The sequence below is a fragment of the Zophobas morio genome, unplaced genomic scaffold (assembly GCF_036711695.1).
Source record: "Zophobas morio isolate AGI-343-1 ecotype UQ-CSIRO unplaced genomic scaffold, CSIRO_AGI_Zmor_V1 ptg000007l, whole genome shotgun sequence".
In the NCBI taxonomy this organism is placed as follows: Eukaryota; Metazoa; Arthropoda; class Insecta; order Coleoptera; family Tenebrionidae; genus Zophobas; species Zophobas morio.
The window spans coordinates 44932-65017 of NW_026972112.1; the positions used below are offsets into that span (position 1 = coordinate 44932).

Sequence of the window (20086 nt, forward strand, 5' to 3'; positions counted from 1 at the left end):
AGATCTATGATATTGGAATAAACACTTGAATGTACACAGGTTGAATAACATTTGAATTTGGCGCCAGTTTGAATGTGTTTTGTTGTGATTGGTCGGAAAGCCACCGTCAACAGAAAAAAATCTAGCGACACTGGGGACATCTTCAATGGTTTAGTGTAAATAATCGTCAACTTGTCAAATCGTGCTGTAAAGTGTAAAATTCACGAATTACCGTGTGAAACGTAGTTAAAAATAAAAACAAATAAATACAAAATATTTTTAATTTCTTTTTCAAAATTAATTGTTACTGGACCAAACGAGCTACCCGTAGCTCGAACCCACCGTAGCTCCCACCACTCATCTCGAAACGTCATACGTCAAGCACATGTCGGCTCTTTCCAGGTTATGAAATTCCCCGTATTCTAACTCCACAAAAATGCTCTGCGGCCGGCAAATCACCCGAAATTTCGGCAAATACGTCGACAAAGACAAGAGCGGCAAGGCCATCCGGCAGAAATTCCTCGACTACTTCATCACCAAAAACCGCCACAGCTTCATCAAATCCAGCCCCGTGGTGCCTTTCAGCGACCCCACGGTGGCGTTCGTCAACGCCGGGATGAACCAGGTAAACGCGCCCCTTGAATATCTCAATACTCAACCGAGCTCAGTTTAAGGGGGTGTTCCTGGGCACGCAGCCGCCCCAGTACAAGAAAGCCGCCAACTCCCAGAAGTGCGTCCGAGTCGGGGGCAAACACAACGACTTGAGCGTGGTAGGCAGCGACGGCTACCACCACACGTTTTTCGAAATGTTGGGGAATTGGTCGTTCGGAGACTATTTTAAAGTATGATTTAGGAAACTAGGAGTATTTAGTAAAGCGTGGTTTGTAGAAAGAGGCGTGCGAATTGGCGTGGAAGCTGCTAACGCAGGAGTATAAAATTCACCCGTCGAGGTTGTATGTTACGTATTTCAAGGGGGACAAGGATTTGGGGATTGAGGCGGATTTGGAAACTAAAGAAATCTGGAAAAGTATTGGGTAAAATTAACATAGTTGGCTGTTGACAGTTTTGACACTAAGTCATAACCTACTATAACAATTTGGACGCAAATGTAGCAAATTTTAACACCAAAAATCATTTAATATTTACATTTTCAAACAAAACTGCACCAGAAGACTCCACTAACTCATTATTTTTACTTATTTCACTTGTTCAAATGACAATAGTGACAAGTGACATTTGGTTATTAGTTTGGCACGCCTGCTCCCCGCCACCTTTGTTTACTCAAAATTCGTTTTCAGAGTGCTTGAGTCCAGAATTTTACCATTTACGTCTAAAGACAATTTTTGGGAAATGGGGCCAACGGGGCCCTGTGGCCCTTGCACTGAAATCCACATTGACCACGTCACTACGAAAAACCGGGCGGAGCTGGTGAATAAAGGACTTCATGATCTCACTGAACTCTGGAATTTAGTTTTTATCCAATATAACCGGTAATTTTGTCAATTTTGCCCCAATTTTGTGTTAATTTAGCCATTATAGCAAAAATAATGACTCTATTGACGTTCTTCCTGAAAAACACGTAGATACGGGAATGGGTTTTGAGCGTCTGACTGCCGTCCTTCAAGGGAAAATTAGCAACTATGACACTGATAATTTCACTTATTTGCTGAAAGCCATCCAGAAGGTTGGTTCTGAAAATCGGGTAAATATGACGAATAGAATAATGGGGTAGAATTGCAGCAATGTGTCTGGATACCAGGGGAAATTTGGCGAAAATGACTGGAATTGTCTGGACACGTCTTACAGGATATTGGCAGATCATGCTAGAATGGTCACTGTGTGTCTCGCTGATGGGATGATTCCAGAACAGAAGTAAGTAACAGAGTGGCTAACACCTAGATGGCGCTGTTCGAATCTGTCATTTACATATTTCAGCCAGAAATTAAGGCGCGTAATGCGGCGATCATTCCTCCTCGGTCAAAACATATTCAAAAAAGACCGCGGACTCTTAAAAGAGCTCTCAAATTACGTAATCGAGCACTTGGGTCCGGTGTACACCGAAATGGAACATAACGTCAAACAGGTTGGTGTTTTTTCGCGAAAATAAAAAACCCTAGAATAAATTTCCTAGATACAACAAATCATTGACTATGAAGAAGAAGTGTACGACTCGATTCGCAAATCTGCAGCCGACGAATGGTTCAAACTAACCAAAACCCAACCTGAACTTTCCTTACTCGATATAAACGACACCCCAAGCTTGTTAGCGGGGTACAAAGAAATCAGGGCTGCCAACGCAAAAATAATCGACGAAGACCTCGCCTTCAAGTTGTACGACACGTTCGGTCTGGACGAAGAATCAATCTGTAGCTTAGCGAAAGCCTTGAACTTGCCTTTCGACGTCAAAGGTTTACACAGACAACTCGAACAAGCCAAAACTAGAAGCAAAGATCAACATAGCGCACTACCGACCAACGTATTTGATGAATTACGCGACCACAACATTCCCAAAACTGACAGATCGCTTTTGTACACCTACCTCAAAGTCAACGACAAGTACAATTTCAAAGATCTAGACGTGAAGGTGTTAAAAATCATCCGAAACGGGGAATTCGTGACAGAAATCTGGCCGGAAAATTTCTGCTCAGTGGTTCTGGATAAGTCGAACTTGTACACTGAAGCTGGCGGCCAAATTAGCGACAAGGGGGTGATTGTGTGTAATGGAAGAAAGTTTGAAATCACTGAATGCGAAAATTATAATGGTTATATACTTCACAAGGGGTTTCTTCGGTCGCAACAACCCGACTTACTCAAAGAGGGTGACTCAGGTGTGCTTAAAGTCGACTCCGAGTTTCGCCTTAAGAACATGCGCAACCACACTGCAGTCCACTTGTTGAACTCAGCGCTGAAGAAAAAAAAGGGCGCTACTTGTCAGAAATCGAGCAAGGTCACTCAGAACTATCTCAGCTTGGATGTGGGTGTGTTCGGCGAGAAGTTGTCTCTGGATGAGGTTGCAGACATCGAGAGTACTATGAACGCGGTGATAAGGAGCCAACTTCCGGTTAGTGTGACTGAAGTTGACAGTCAGAGGTTGTCAAACTTCGACAACGTCACACTAATTCCAGGGGAGGTGTACCCAGAGTGTGGGATTAGGTTGGTGGAAGTGAAAAGCGACGTTTTGTTGTCGAGGGAGCCGTGTTGCGGCACCCATGTCCTAAACACTGGAGATATAGGGGATTTTTGTGTGGTTAGTGTGAAGTCACTGGGGCGCGGAACTGCGTCGATTCACGGGGTCACTGGCGATAGAGCGAAAGTCGCGAAAGCCAATGGAGAAAATTTGTTGGATTTGGTGGAAGTTTTGGCGAAACAAGTCAGAGATAACATTGACAGGGTAAGTGATGGGGGAATGTTAAAACGGGGTAAAAAGGTGTGGTTTTAGCCCGAAGTTTTGAATAAAGCGATCTCTGGGTTAAAGCAACAGTTGAATTATAGTGTAGAGGATTTGAATATTTTGCCGGTGGTTGTGAAGCAGCAGTGTTTGGATTTGCTGCTGAAAATAAGTAAACAGATTAAAGAGTCTGGGAAGAAGAATTTAAGGTAAACTATATAATCGCCACGTCACGTGTGTAACTAAACTTTTAGAGAACTAGTCGAGGTTGAGATGCGCAATGCCGTGGAGACCGGTGTCTCAAAAACAAAAAACAATCGCGAATATTTGGTGCACTTTCTGCAGAGTTCCGCCGTTTTGGAGAACATTTCGCTACAAAAGGCGACGAGGATATGTCCGGATGTACCAGTGCTAGTCATTGCTTACTCAGAGGGCGTTGTGAAAGCAAGGTGTTGCGTTCCTGAGGTAAGCAATTTTTTGTTAACCACTGGCTAGCTATTATTCGTTCACGATCTTTGTATAGTAGGGTTGGCCATGAAAATCTAGTGAGTTTGTTGGTATTCGATGCAGAAGAATAAAAATTCCCTGAACTTTTTTCGTTAGGTTATGTTCAAAATTATTCGAAAGCTAGCGGTGTTTTATTTTTGATACTCAATGTGAATTTTTGAATTATAAAAATTGGTCTAAAGTTATTTAGACAGCACTTTCCTCTTATAACACAATCTTTGGTTTCTTTATTTCCTTTATTTTTTTGTTGTTTCTTTCGATTTACAATTCTTTATTTATTCAACTTTTCAAATTTTCAGGCTTTCATTTGTCAATTCCATGATTTTCCACGTTTAAAATTTTCCAATTTTTCAGTTTCCTTAATTTTCAATATTTTGATTTTACAATACATATTTCTTTTTTTTCACTTTTTTGAATTTTAAGTTTTTCAATTTTTAAACTTTGGATTTTTCAAATTTTCGTTTCTTCAAATTTTCATTTTTGATTTTCACTTTTGACATTTTTGAAGTTTTCATCATAAACTTTTTCGTTTTTTTATTTTTGATTTTTCAATTTTACAGTTTCTTGACTTCTAAATTTTTCAATTTTTCGATTTGCAATTTTTTAATTTTGCAATTTTTCGATATTACATTTTCTCATTTTTCGATTTTTCACATTCTCAGTTTTTAATTTTTGTCATTTTCAATTTTTGAAGTTGTCGATTTTTATTTTTCATTTTCCCGATTTTTTAATTTTCACTTTCGCGATTTTATGTCACAAATTTTCATTTTTTCAATTCCTTTATTTTTTGTTGTTTCTTTTGATTTTTCAATTTTTCGAATTTTTCGTTTCCACAATTTTTCATGTTCCCGACTTTTATTTTTCAGTGTGGCGAATTTTTAATTTTTATTTTCTCGATTTACATCACAATTGTCCGTTTCTTCATTTCCTTTATTTTCTGTTTTTTTTTTCGATTTTACAATTTTTCACTTTGCAGTTTTTGGATTTCCAGTCTTCCGATTTTCCAATTTCTTTAATTTTAAATATTTCTATTTCATAATACATATTTCTTTTTTTTTATTATTAGCAGTTTTTCTTCAAATTTCCAAGTTTGATTTTCACTTTGTACATTTTTTAAGTTTTTATTATGCACTTTTTCGTTTTTCTATTTTTGATATTTCAATTTTACAATTTGTCGACTGCCAAATTTACCAATTTTTCAATATTACAATTTCTCATTTTTCCATTTTTCACATTCTCGATTTTTAATTGTGCCCTTTTTCCAATTTCTTTAATTTTAAATATTTCTATTTCATAATACATATTTCTTTTTTTTATTTTTCACTTTTTCGATTCTTAAGATTTTTCAAGTTTTCATTTTGTAATTTTTCGTTTTTTATTTTTGATTTTTCAATTTGGCAATTTTTCAATATTCCAGATTTTCATTTTCCCGATTTTTTAATTATCACTTTTTCGATTTTATATCACAATTTTCCTTTTTTTGATTTCCTTTATTTTTTGTTGTTTCTTTCGATTTTACAATTTTTCCTTTATTAAATTTTTCAAATTTTCAGGTTTTTAGCAATTTTTCTTCAAATTTTCAAGTTTGATTTTCACTTTGTACATTTTCAAAGTTTTTATTATGCACTTTTTCGTTTTTTTATTTTTGATTTTTCAATTGTACAGTTTGTTGACTTCTAAATTTTTCAATTTTTCGATTTGCAATTTTTTTATTTTGCAATTTTTCCATATTACATTTTCTCATTTTTCGATTTTTCACATTCTCGGTTTTTAATTTGTCATTTTCAATTTTTCGTTTCCTCATTTTTTCAAGTTCTCGATTTTTATTTTTCATTTTCGCGATTTTATGTCACAAATTTTCATTTTTTCAATTCCTTTATTTTTTGTTGTTTCTTTCGATTTTTCAATTTTTCGAATTTTCAGTTTCTCAATTTTTCGTTTCCACAATTTTTCATGTTCCCGATTTTTATTTTTCAGTGTGGCGAATTTTTAATTTTTATTTTCTGTTTTTGTTTCGATTTTACAATTTTTCACTTTGCAGTTTTTGGATTTCCAGTCTTCCGATTTTCCAATTTCTTTAATTTTAAATATTTCTATTTCATAATACATATTTCTTTTTTTTTTATTTTTCACTTTTACGATTCTTAAGATTTTTCAAGTTTTCATTTTGTAATTTTCCGTTTTTTATTTTTGATTTTTCAATTTTACAATTTCTCGACTTCCACAATTTTCAATTTTTCGGTTTGCATCAGTTTTTCAATTTGGCAATTTTTCAATATTACAGATTTTCATTTTTCGATTTTTCAGTTTCTCAATTTTTATTTTTCATTTTCCCAATTTTTTAATTATCACTTTTTCGATTTTATGTCACAATTTCCCTTTTTTTTCATTTCCTTTATTTTTTGTTGTTTCTTTCGATTTTACAATTTTTCCTTTATTAAATTTTTCAAATTTTCAGGTTTTTAGCAGTTTTTCTTCAAATTTCCAAGTTTGATTTTCACTTTGTACATTTTTTAAGTTTTTATTATGCACTTTTTCGTTTTTTTATTTTTGATATTTCAATTTTACAATTTGTCGACTGCCAAATTTACCAATTTTTCAATATTACAATTTCTCATTTTTCCATTTTTCACATTCTCGATTTTTAATTGTGCCCTTTTTCCAATTTCTTTAATTTTAAATATTTCTATTTCATAATACATATTTCTTTTTTTTATTTTTCACTTTTTCGATTCTTAAGATTTTTCAAGTTTTCATTTTGTAATTTTTCGTTTTTTATTTTTAATTTTTCAATTTTACAATTTCTCGACTTCCAAAATTTTCAATTTTTCGTTCCTTCAGTTTTTCGGTTTGCATCAGTTTTTCAATTTGGCAATTTTTCAATATAACAGATTTTCATTTTTCGATTTTTCAGTTTCTCAATTTTTATTTTTCATTTTTCCGATTTTTTAATTTTCACTTTTTCGATTTTACATCACAATTTTCCTTTTTATGATTTCCTTTATTTTTTGCTGTTTCTTTCGATTTTACAATTTTTCCTTTATTAAATTTTTCAAATTTTCAGGTTTTTAGTAATTTTTCTTCAAATTTTCAAGTTTGATTTTCACTTTGCACATTTTTTAAGTTTTTATTATGCACTTTTTCGTTTTTTTATTTTTGATATTTCGATTTGCAATTTTTTAATTTTGCAATTTTTCGACATTACATTTTCTCATTTTTCGATTTTTCACATTCTCGGTTTTTAATTTTTGTCATTTTCAATTTTTCGTTTCCTCAATTTTTCAAGTTCTCGATTTTTATTTTTCATTTTCCCGATTTTTTTAATTTTCATTTTCTCGATTTTATGTCACAAATTTTCATTTTTTCAATTTTTCGAATTTCCAGTTTCTCAATTTTTCGTTTCCACAATTTTTCATGTTCCCGATTTTTATTTTTCAGTGTGGCGAATTTTTAATTTTTATTTTCTCGATTTGCATCACAATTGTCCGTTTCCTTTATTTTCTGTGGTATTTTTTTCGATTTTAAAATTTTTCACTTTGCAGTTTTTGGATTTCCAATTTTCCGATTTTTCAACTTCTTTAATTTTAAATATTTCTATTTCATAATACATATTTCTTTTTTTTTTATTTTTCACTTTTTCGATTCTTAATATTTTTCAAGTTTTCATTTTGTAATTTTTCGTTTTTTATTTTTGATTTTTCAATTTTACAATTTCTCGACTTCCAAAATTTTCAATTCTTCGTACCTTCAATTTTTCGGGTTGCATCAATTTTTCAATTTGGCAATTTTTCAGTATTACAGATTTTCATTTTTCGATTTTTCAGCTTCTCAATTTTTATTTTTCATTTTCCCGATTTTTTAATTTTCCTTTTTCGATTTTATATCACAATTTTCCTTTTTTTGATTTCCTTTATTTTTTGTTGTTTGTTTCGATTTTTCAATTTTTCGAATTTTCAGTTTCTCAATTTTTCGTTTCCACAATTTTTCACGCTCCCGATTTTTATTTTTCAGTGTGGCGAATTTTTAATTTTTATTTTATCGATTTATATCACAATTGTCCGTTTCTTCATTTCCTTTATTTTCTGTTTTTTTTTTCGATTTTACAATTTTTCATTTGTTCAATTTTTCAAATTTTCAGGCTTTGAATTTTCAGTTCGTCTATGTTTCAATTTTTAGTTTTCACTTTGCAGTTTTTGGATTTTCAGTTTTCCGATTTTTCAATTTCTTTAATTTTAAATATTTCTATTTCATAATACATATTTCTTTTTTTTTTTGGTTTTTCACTTTTTCGATTCTTAAGATTTTTCAAGTTTTCATTTTGTAATTTTTGGTTTTTTATTTTTAATTTTTCAATTTTACAATTTCTCGACTTCCAAAATTTTCAATTTTTCGTTCCTTCAATTTTTCGGTTTGCATCAGTTTTTCAGTTTGTCAATTTTTGCAAAATTACAGATTTTTATTTTCCCGATTTTTTAATTTTCACTTTTTCGATTTTATATCACAATTTTCCTTTTTTTGATTTCCTTTATTTTTTGTTGTTTCTTTCGATTTTAAAATTTTTCCTTTATTAAATTTTTCAAATTTTCAGGTTTTTAGCAGTTTTTCTTCAAATTTTCAAGTTTGATTTTCAATTTTACAATTTGTCGACTTCCAAATTTTCCAATTTTTCAATATTACAATTTCTCATCTTTCCATTTGTCACATTCTCGATTTTTAATTGTGCCCTTTTTCAATTTTCCGTCCCCTCAATTTTTCAACTCCTCGATTTTTATTTTGCATTTTCCTGATTTTTTATTTTTCATTTTCCCGATTTTTATAATTTTAATTTTCTCGATTTTGTCACAAATTTTCATTTTTTCAATTCCTTTATTTTTTGTTGTTTTTTCGATTTTTCAATTTTTCGAAGTTTCAGTTTCTGAATTTTTCGTTTCCACAATTTTTCATGTTCCCGATTTTTATTTTTCAGTGTGGCGAATTTTTAATTTTTATTTTCTGTTTTTTTTTCGATTTTAGAATTTTTCACTTTGCAGTTTTTGGATTTCCAGTCTTCCGATTTTCTAATTTCTTTAATTTTAAATATTTCTATTTCATAATACATATTTCTTTTTTTTTGATTTTTCACTTTTTCGATTCTTAAGCTTTTCAAGTTTTCATTTTTCATTTTCCCGATTTTTTAATTTTCACTTTTTCGATTTTATATCACAATTTTCCTTTTTTTGATTTCCTTTATTTTTGTTGTTTCTTTCGATTTTACAATTTTTCCTTTATTAAATTTTTCAAATTTTCAGGTTTTAGCAGTTTTTCTTCAAATTTTCAGGTTTGATTTTTCACTTTGTACATTTTTTAAGTTTTTATTATGCACTTTTTCGTTTTTTTATTTTTGATTTTTCAATTTTACAATTTGTCGACTTCCAAATTTTCCAATTTTTCAATATTACAATTTCTTATTTTTCAATTTTTCACATTTTCGATTTTTAATTGTGCCCTTTTTCAATTTTCCGTCCCCTCAATTTTTCAACTCCCCTATTTTTATTTTGCATTTTCCTGATTTTTTATTTTGCATTTTCCCGATTTTTGTAATTTTAATTTTCTCGATTTTGTCACAAATTTTCATTTTTTCAATTCCTTTATTTTTTGTGGTTTCTTTCGATTTTTCGCTTTTTCAATTTTTCGAATTTCAGTTTCTCAATTTTTCGTTTCCACAATTTTTCATGTTCCCGATTTTTATTTTTCAGTGTGGCGAATTGTTTATTTTTATTTTCTCGATTTATATCACAATTGTCCATTTCTTCATTTCCTTTATTTTCTGTGTTTTTTTTTTCGACTTGACAATTTTTCACTTTGCAGTTTTTGGATTTCCAGTCTTCCGATTTTCCAATTTCTTTAATTTTAATTATTTCTATTTCATAATACATATTTGTTTTTTTTTTATTTTTCACTTTTTCGATTCTTAAGATTTTTCGAGTTTTCATTTTGTAATTTTTCGATTTTTATTTTTGATTTTTCAATTTTACAATTTCTCGACTTCCAAAATTTTCAATTTTTCGGTTTGCGTCAGCTTTTCAATTTGGCAATTTTTCAATATTACAGATTTTCATTTTTCGATTTTTCAGTTTTCTCAATTTTTATTTTTCATTTTCCCAATTTTTTATTTTCACTTTTTCGATTTTATATCACAATTTTCCTTTTTTTGATTGCCTTTATTTTTTGTTGTTTCTTTCGATTTCACAATTTTTCCTTTATTAAATGTTTCAAATTTTCAGGTTTTTAGCAGTTTTTCTTAAAATTTTCAAGTTTGATTTTCACTTTGTACATTTTTTAAGTTTTTATTATGCACTTTTTCGTTTTTTGATTTTTCAATTTTTCAACTCCCCGATTTTTATTTTGCATTTTCCTGATTTTTATTTTTCATTTTCTCGATTTTACATCACAATTTTTTGTTTTTTGATTTCCTTAATTTTTGTTGTTTCTTTCGATTTTCCAATTTTTCGTTTATTCAATTTTTCAAATTTTCAGGCCAATCGATTTTCCAATATTTAAATTTTTCAGTTTGCAGTTTTTGGGGTCCGCCCGTTGTTTACTTTTTGGATTTTCAATTTTTCGTTAAACTTTAGATTTCTCAAATGTTCGATGTTTTCGATGCATTTTTTCGTTTTTTTATTTTCGATTTTTCAATTTTTCACCTCCCCGATCTTTATTTTGCATTTTCCTGATTTTTTATTTTTCATTTTCTCGATTTTATATCACAATTCTTTGTTTTTTCATTTCCTTCATTTTTGTTGTTTCTTTCGATTTTTCAATTTTTCGTTTATTCAATTTTTCAAATTTTCAGGCCAATCGATTCCAATTCGTCGATTTTCCAATATTAAAATTATTCAGTTTGCAGTTTTTGGGTTTCCACCCGTTTTTTACTTTTTGGATTTTCAATTTTTCGTTAAACTTTAGATTTCTCAAATTTTCGACAGTTTTATACTTCGATTTCTTAATTTTTTTTCAACTTTTCGATGTTTTAATTTTTCTTTTTTAAAATTTTTCAATTTTTCCTTTATTAGATTTTTCAAAATTTCAGGTTTTTAGCAGTTTTTCTTCAAATTTTCAAGTTTGATTTTCAATTTGTACATTTTTTAAGATTATGTTATGCACTTTTTCGTTTTTTTTTTTTTTTTTGATTTTTCAATTTCACAATTTGTCGACTTCCAAATTTTCCAATTTTTCAATAATACAATTTCTCATTTTTCAATTTTTCAACTCCGCGATTTTTATTTTGCATTTTCCTGATTTTTTATTTTTCATTTTCTTGATCTTATATCACAATTTTTTGTTTTTTCATTTCCTTAATTTTTGTTGTTTCTTTCGATTTTTCAATTTTTCGTTTATTCAATTTTTCAAATTTTCAGGCCAATCGATTCCAATTCGTCGATTTTCCAATATTTAAATTTTTCAGTTTGCAGTTTTTGGGTTTCCACCCGTTTTTTACTTTTTGGATTTTCAATTTTTCGTTAAACTTTGGATTTCTCAAATTTTCGACAGTTTTATACTTCGATTTCTTAATTTTTTTTCAACTTTTCGATGTTTTAATTTTTCTTTTTTAAAATTTTTCAATTTTTCCTTTATTAGATTTTTCAAATTTTCAGGTTTTTAGCAGTTTTTCTTCAAATTTTCAAGTTTGATTTTCACTTTGTACATTTTTTAAGTTTTTATTATGCACTTTTTCGTTTTTTTTTTTTTTTGATTTTTAAATTTTACAATTTGTCGACTTCCAAATTTTCCAATTTTCCAATATTACAATTTCTCATTTTTCAATTTTTCACATTCTCGATTTTTAATTGTGCCCTTTTTCAATTTTCCGTCCCCTCAATTTTTCAACTCCCCTATTTTTATTTTGCATTTTCCTGATTTTTTATTTTTCATTTTCCCGATTTTTGTAATTTTAATTTTCTCGATTTTATGTCACATATTTTCATTTTTTTCAATTCCTTTATTTTTTGTTGTTTCTTTCGATTTTTCGCTTTTTCAATTTTTCATGCTCCCGAATTTTATTTTTCAGTGTGGCGAATTTTTTATTTTTATTTTCTCGATTTATATCACAATTGTCCATTTCTTCATTTCCTTTATTTTCTGTGTTTTTTTTTCGACTTGACAATTTTTCACTTTGCAGTTTTTGGATTTCCAGTCTTCCGATTTTCCAATTTCTTTAATTTTAATTATTTCTATTTCATAATACATATTTGGTTTTTTTTTTATTTTTCACTTTTTCGATTCTTAAGATTTTTCGAGTTTTCATTTTGTAATTTTTCGTTTTTTATTTTTGATTTTTCAATTTTACAATTTCTCGACTTCCAAAATTTTCAATTTTTCGGTTTGCGTCAGCTTTTCAATTTGGCAATTTTTCAATATTACAGATTTTCATTTTTCGATTTTTCAGCTTCTCAGTTTTTATTTTTCATTTTCCCGATTTTTTAATTTTCACTTTTTCGATTTTATATCACAATTTTCCTTTTTTTGATTTCCTTTATTTTTTGTTGTTTCTTTCGATTTTACAATTTTTCCTTTAATAAATTTTTCAAATTTTCAGGTTTTTAGCCGTTTCTCTTCAAATTTTCAAGTTTGATTTTCACTTTGTACATTTTTTAAGTTTTTATGGACTTTTTCGTTTTTTGATTTTTCAATTTTTGAACTCCCCGATTTTTATTTTGCATTTTCCTGATTTTTATTTTTCATTTTCTCGATTTTACATCACAATTTTTTGTTTTTTCATTTCCTTAATTTTTGTTGTTTCTTTCGATTTTCCAGTTTTTCGTTTATTCAATTTTTCAAATTTTCAGGCCAATCGATTTTCCAATATTTAAATTTTTCAGTTTGCAGTTTTTGGGTTTCCGGCCGTTTTTTACTTTTTGTATTTTCAATTTTTCGTTAAACTTTAGATTTCTCAAATTTTCGACAATTTTATACTTCGATTTCTTAATTTTTTTTCAACTTTTCGATGTTTTAATTTTTCTTTTTTAAAATTTTTCAATTTTTCAATTTTTCCTTTATTAGATTTTTCAAATTATCAGGTTTTTAGCAGTTTTTCTTCAAATTTTCAAGTTTGATTTTCAATTTGTACATTTTTTAAGTTTACGTTATGCACTTTTTCGTTTTTTTATTTTTGATTTTTCAATTTCACAATTTGTCGACTTCCAAATTTTCCAATTTTTCAATATTACAATTTCTCATTTTTCAATTTTTCAACTCCGCGATTTTTATTTTGCATTTTCCTGATTTTTTATTGTTTCTTTCGATTTTCCAATTTTTCGTTTATTCAATTGTTCAAATTTTCAGGCCAATCGATTCCAATTCGTCGATTTTTCAGTATTTAAATTTTTCAGTTTGCAGTTTTTGGGTTTCCACCCGTTTTTTACTTTTTGGATTGTCAATTTTTCGTTAAACTTTAATTTCTCAAATTTTCGACAGTTTTATACTTCGATTTCTTTTTTTTTCAACTTTTCGATGTTTTAATTTTTCTTTTTTAAAATTTTTCAGTTTTTCCTTTATTAAATTTTTCAAATTTTCAGGTTTTTAGCAGTTTTTCTTCAAATTTTCAAGTTTGATTTTCACTTTGTACATTTTTTAAGTTTTTATTATGCACTTTTTCGTTTTTTTTTTTTTTTTATTTTTCAATTTCACAATTTGTCGACTTCCAAATTTTCCAATTTTTCAATATTACAATTTCTCATTTTTCCATTTTTCACATTCTCGATTTTTATTTTGCGTTTTCCTGATTTTTTATTTTTCATGTTCTCGATTTTATATCACAATTTTTTGTTTTTTCATTTCCTTAGTTTTTGGTGTTTCTTTCGATTTTTCAATTTTTCGTTTATTCAATTTTTCAGTTTGCAGTTTTTGGGTTTCCATCCGTTTTTTCCTTTTTGGATCTTCAATTTTTCGTTAAACTTTAGATTTCTCAAATTTTCGACAGTTTTATACTTCGATTTCTTAATTTTTTTTCAACTTTTCGAATTTTTCTTTTTTGATTTTTTGATGTTTGGATTTCTCCATTTTTGAATTTTGCGATATTTCAATTGTTCAATGTTTTAAATTTTAGATTTTTCGATTTCTGGATTTTTTGATTTTCCAGTTCTGCAGTATTTCTATTTTACAATTTTTCAACAATTTTGACGTTGCTAAATTTTCAGTTTTCCGATTTTTCGATTAATAAAAAAAGCAAATATCAATCAGACTACTGACAGACAGGAAACCAAATCACCAAATCAGTTTATCCAACTTAACGAAAAAATACCAAAGCCTACTTTACTATATAAAGATCGTGAACGGATAATAGTCTAACTTTTTGTGTTTTGCCAGGCTCTACGGAGTGCGCACTTCGACGCCGAGAAGTGGATGACGCAAACCGTGGCCGCCATCTTCGGCAGCGACCTGGTGCCCCCTAAAGGCTACGACCCCGCGCTCGTTTGCAACATGAAGTCGAAACGAATCAAGCTCGAGGAGTGGCACCAGCTGCTGGAACAGAGCTTGGAAGCCGCCAAAAAGTACGCAGAGGATCACCTTTGAAGAAAACATCGGCTACGTTTTTTAATAAACATTTACTTTTATTAAATACATAGTCAACAAGCTTAACATTTAAGCAACATGAAAGTTCGACAAGCACAGAATTTGTCATTTTTTTTGTTATGTTTTTAATGCTGTGGATAATCACATCGTTAAAATCTGGCTAAAAATCGAACAAATAACAATACCAAGGCATTTCTTCGTACTAAATGTCACAAAAATATTTCGCAGTCTTATTGTTTTCCACTATTGATAAGCGCTATGTAAAACGTCAAAAATAATACTTGAACGGCCAGTTCTAAGTCGGTGGAAAATGGCGCCCGAGTAACCGGCGCCATTTTGCACCTAGCGGGGTCGCACTGGCCGCAAAGAAGGCAATGCATTACGTTTCTGGACGAACTTCATTAACTCTAAATGTGGTAAAAATGGTAACGAAAGTGGATGAGGGTCTACAGTCAACCCAACGAAACTACAGCCGCTACGCAACCAAGCAGAATCCAGCCCTATACTCTATTTATTGTTACAGTCTTACCGCTACGTGAGGATAACATACACCTACTGATTATAAAAAAATAATTTAAAAACAATCTTATGTAACTATTAACATTGATGTTTAAATATCTAAAAATCAGCTTACCATTGTTAACTGGCTTGTCAATCAGTGTTTGATTTGTTATTGTTTAAACTACGTTATTGCTCGATTCACAAATTTTCTTTCACCCGAGTTAAATTGAGAAACATGCAAGTTCGTGTCGATTAAACAGAAATCTACTTTTTGTATGAGGAATGCTTACACGATGACTGGATAAGAGCAAAGTTGCTACAAAGTTCCGCTCTGAGTAGGCCTCGCGTTACGTCTCACATCCTCCAGTTGAATGAGCTGCAAAAAGACGGTGAAAACCAGATGGAACCGACAGACCACCGACCCGAGGCTCGAAATTCGACCCAAATGACTATTTTCACTAGTATTCGTAGGGAACAAGTAAATACGAGCTTTTTATAGTTCCGACGTGTAGCAAACTATGTAGTTGAAACAAATTCTTACGGCGTTTAATATATTGTTTACATTGTGACTATCGTTTTTTTATTATCCAGTCACTAAACATAAATGACAAGGATGTAAGAAGGTTGGTATAATAACAAATTCCCCTATGTTGTTTTTAATGAAATATTATTAGCGTTGGCGGCACTGACAAAATTTGTTAAACAAATGACAAGGCGCTTAAACGTCAATTTAAATTAATTTTAACCACTTTCTCTGTTTTGAAAAGACAATTTACTGCGTGCTTAATTGTCGCATTCTTTCGATGTATAAACATAAACGATTGAAGTTAAGCACGTACTGATGATATATTTTTACTTCAGAGGCGAGGGAAGATCTATTTAAATAACTTTAGACTAATTTTTTGCGATTAAAAGAGAAAGTTTTGCAGGCGCCTAGTGTTTTTTTTAATATAAAAAAAATTTCGGGGTCTCTTGTGTTTTGTTTTTAAAATACTTTTAAAAATTCTTTGGAAAGAATTTTCTAGAATCTTAGGAGCTCCTAGCGTCTTTTTTTAATGTGATTTTTCGTTTTTGAAAGAGAAATAAAAATACTGTTAAAACCGAAAAATTGAAAAATCAAGAATTTAAAAAATCCAAAAATTAAAATATCGATGAAAATGTTGAAAAATGTAAGATTTAAAAACTGCAACATTTTGAAAAATCGAGTAAGTAAAAAATCAGATAAAACAGCCGAAAAATCTAAAAATTTAAAAATCAAAATCTTGATTAATCCAGAAATTGAGAAATCGAAAAATCCAAAAATTTCAAAAAGGCTAAAAATTGAAAAGTCCAAAATTTAAGTACATAAATAATTGATAAATCGAAACAACAGAAAAGTGAAAAACCTAAAATTTAAAAATTCGAAAAATTGAAAATTTACGAAATCGGGTAATCAAAACATCAACGAAAAATTGAAAAATGTAAGATTTTTAAAAAATTGCACAATTTTGGAAAATTGAATAAATAAAAAATTAAAAAAAAAACAAAGTCGAAAAATTTAAATACTTAAATCACAAAACTGAAACATTGAAAAATGGGAAAATAGAAAAATCAAAAGTGACGAAAAATGGGAAAATTAGAATTTTTAAAATCTAAAAAATCCAAAAATTAAAATATCGATGAAAATGTTGAAAACTGTAAGATTTAAAAACTGCAAAATTTTGAAAGATCGAGTTAAGTAAAAAATTAGAAAAAACAGAAAGCCGAAAGATCTAAAAATTTTAAAATCGAAATCTTGAAAAATCCCAAAACTTAAACAGAAAATAAAAAATCGGAAAATTAAAAACTCGATTAATACAGAAATTGAGAAATCGGAAAATCCAAAAATTTAAAAACGCCAAAAATGGGAAAATCGAAAAATTTAAGTACATAAATCCCAAAACTGAAATGTCGAAAATTGGAAACTGTCGAATAATCGAAAAAATTAATTAATTGCGAAAAATTGAATTTACAAAATCGAGAAATCGAAAAATCAAAAAAATGAAAAATGTAAGATTAAAAAATTGCACAATTTTGAAAAACTGAATAAACCAAAAATAAAAAAACAAAGTCGAAAAATTGAAATACATAATTCACAAAACTGAAACATTGAAAAATTGGTAAATAGAAAAATCGAAAGTGACTAAAAATCGAAAAAATGGGAACATTCAAAATTGAAACATTTTAACTCAAAAAAACTGATAAACCAAAATAGGAAAAATCGAAATATCGAAAAACTGAAAAATGAATTCCGAAAAATTGAAAAATCGGAAAACCTGAAAGCGAAAAATCTAAAGAAAACCGTTGAATCGAAAATTGAAAATCGATATATCGGAAAACTGAAAATTTAATTCCGAAAAATTGAAAATTTTCAAAATCGAGAAATCAAAACATCAACGAATCGAGAAATCAAAACATCAACGAATCGAGAAATCAAAAAATTGAAAAAAGTTAGATTTAACAAATCGCAAGATTTTTGAAAAATCGAGTAAGTAAAAACTCAAAAAAAAAAAAACAGAAAGTCAAAATCTCTAAAAAATTTAAAAATCGAAATCTTGAAAAATCCCAAAACAACAGAGAAATCGAAAAATCGTAAAATTAAAAAATCGAGAAATTGAGAAATCAAACAATCCCAAAGTTTAGAAACGCCAAAAATCGAAAAATTGAAATATCGGAATACTTAGCCAAAGAGAAAAAAAAATGGGAAAATTCAAAATTGAAAAATTTAAACTTAAAAAACCGGATAAATCGAAAAATTAAAAAACTGAAAAATTAATTCCGAGACTTTGAAAAATGGAAAAATCTAAAAATGAGAAACCAAAACATCGAAAGACTGAGAAATCGAAACAACAAAAAAGTGAAAAATCTAAAATTCAAAAATTCCAAAATTTACAAAATTGAAAAATCAAAAGATCAACAAATCGAAAAATGTAAGGTTTAAAAAATCGCAAAATTTTGAAAAATTGAGTACCTACGTAAAAAATAAAAGAAAAAAACAAAGTCAAAATCTCTAAAAATTTAAAAACTGAAATCTTGAAAAATCCCAAAACTCAAACAGAGAAATCGAATAATCGGAAAATTAAAAAACTGAATAATCGAGAAATTGAGAAATCTAAAAATCCAAAAGTTTAGAAATGCCAAAAATTGCAAAATTGAAAAATCGAAAAATTTAAAAATACATACATCCCAAAACTGAAACGTCGAAAAATTGGAAACTCTCGAATAATCAAAAGCTGAGAAACCGAAATCGAAAATTTGAAAAACCCCGAAATCGAAACATCAAAAGATCGATAAGTCGAGAAGTCGAAAGATCGAAAAATGGGAAAATTCAAACTTAAAACACCCGATAAATCGAAAAATTGAAAAATCCAACTATTGAAAAACTGAAAAATTAATTCCGAAAAATCTAAAAACGAGAGCGCAAAAGATCAACAAGTCGAAAAATCGAAAAATGGGAACATTCAAAATTGGAAAATTTTAACTGAACAAAACCGATAAACCAAGAAGTGAAAAATTGAAACTTTGAAAAACTGAAAAATTAATTCCGAAAAATTGAAAAACCGGAAAATCTGAAAACAAGAAGGCGAAAAATCTAAAAATTAAAAATCAAAATACAAAATTGAAAAAACCCAAAACTTAAACTTTGAAAATCGAAAAATTGAGAAATCGAGAATTCGGAGAGGAAAAATCGAAAAGTCGAAAAATTAAAAAATCCAATGAATTATAGAAAAACTGATAAACCAAAAAGTAAAAAATTGAAACTTCGAAAAATTGAAAAACCGGAAAATCGTAAAACGAGAAGGCGAAAATCTAAAGAAAGCCGTTATATGGAAAAGTAAAAAATCGAAAAACTGAAAAATTAATTCGGAAAAATTGAAAAATCGGAAAATCTAAAAACGAGAAGGCAAAATATCGAAAGATTGAGAAGTCGAAACAACACAAAAGTGAAAAATCTAAAGATTCAAAAAATTGAAAATTTTAAAAAATCGAGCAATCAAAACATCAACATCATAAAAAAATGATAAATCGAAAAATTTAAATACATAAATCGCAAAACTGAAACGTCGAAAAATTGGAACTCGAATAATCGAAAAGACGAATTGCCGAAAAACCGAGAAATCGAAATAAAAAAATCGAAAGACTGAGATATCGAAATAGTCAAAAATCAAAAAATGGGAAAATTCAAAATTGACAAATTTAAACTTGATAACCAGATAAACGAAAAATTGAAATATTGAAAACCTGAAAAATTAATTCCGAAAGATTGAAAAATCGAAAAATCTAAAAATGAGAAGACAAAAAATCGAAAGACTGAAAATCGAAACAACAAAAAATAAAAAATCTAAAATTTGAAAATTCGGAAAATTGAAAATTTACAAAATCCAGAAATCGAAGCATCAACGAATCGAAAAATCGAAAAAAGTACGATTTAAAAAATCGCGCTCAATTTTGAAAAATTGAATAAATAAAAAATAACAAAAACAAAAGTCGAAAAATCTAAAAATTTAAAAATCGAAATACACATTGAAAAATCCCAAAACTTAAACAGTGAAATTTGAAAATCGAAAAATCGAGATATCGGAAAGACGAAAAATTGGAATACATAAATCCCAAAACTGAAAGATTGAAAAATTGGAAAACAGAAAAATCGAAAAGATGAATTATCGATAAACTGAGAAATCGAAACCGAAAAATGGAAAAATTCCGATAAGCCAAAAAATGAAAAATTGAAACTTCGAAAAACCGAAAAATTAAAAAACGTGAAAATCTGAAAACAAGAAAGCGAAAAATCTAAAGAAAACCGTTAAATTGAAAATTGAAAAATCGAAAAACCGAAAAATAAATTTCGAAAAATCTAAAAACGGGAAGGCAAAAATTCGGAAGACTGGGTAATCGAAACAACAAAAAAGTGAAAAACCTAAATTTTAAAAATCGAACAATCAACACATCAACAAATTGAAAAATCGAAAAATCTAGCATTTAAAAAGTCGCAACATTTTGAAAAATCGAATAAGTAAGAAATCAAAAACACGAAAAGTTGAAAAATCAAAAAATTTAAAAATCCCAAAACTGAAACGTCGAAAAATTGGAAACTCGAATAATCGAAAAGACGAATAATCGAAAAACTGAGAAATCGAAATC

General features: G+C 28.8%; 2 protein-coding genes across 5 annotated transcripts in view; one reads left to right on the top strand and one right to left on the bottom strand.

Moving 5' to 3' along the window:
- The first annotated feature begins 309 nt into the window (after positions 1–309).
- On the top strand, positions 310–15495 carry LOC135124129 (alanine--tRNA ligase, mitochondrial). The gene is made up of 11 exons (XM_064048999.1): positions 310–604; positions 648–821; positions 868–1013; positions 1278–1469; positions 1519–1663; positions 1712–1851; positions 1915–2062; positions 2111–3370; positions 3419–3576; positions 3622–3832; positions 14219–15495. The coding sequence occupies exons 1-11, from the start codon at positions 416–418 to the stop codon at positions 14423–14425; spliced, it is 2970 nt and encodes a 989-aa protein (XP_063905069.1). The 5' UTR covers positions 310–415; the 3' UTR covers positions 14426–15495.
- The window catches only part of LOC135124128 (anoctamin-8), a 34076-nt gene continuing 28428 nt past the window's right edge, over positions 14439–20086 (bottom strand). For all 4 annotated transcript variants that reach the window (XM_064048995.1, XM_064048994.1, XM_064048997.1 and 1 more), the window contains one exon: positions 14439–15302. In XM_064048995.1, coding sequence (XP_063905065.1) covers positions 15243–15302 — 60 coding nt within the window. In that variant the 3' untranslated portion in view covers positions 14439–15242. The remainder of the gene's footprint in view (positions 15303–20086) is intronic.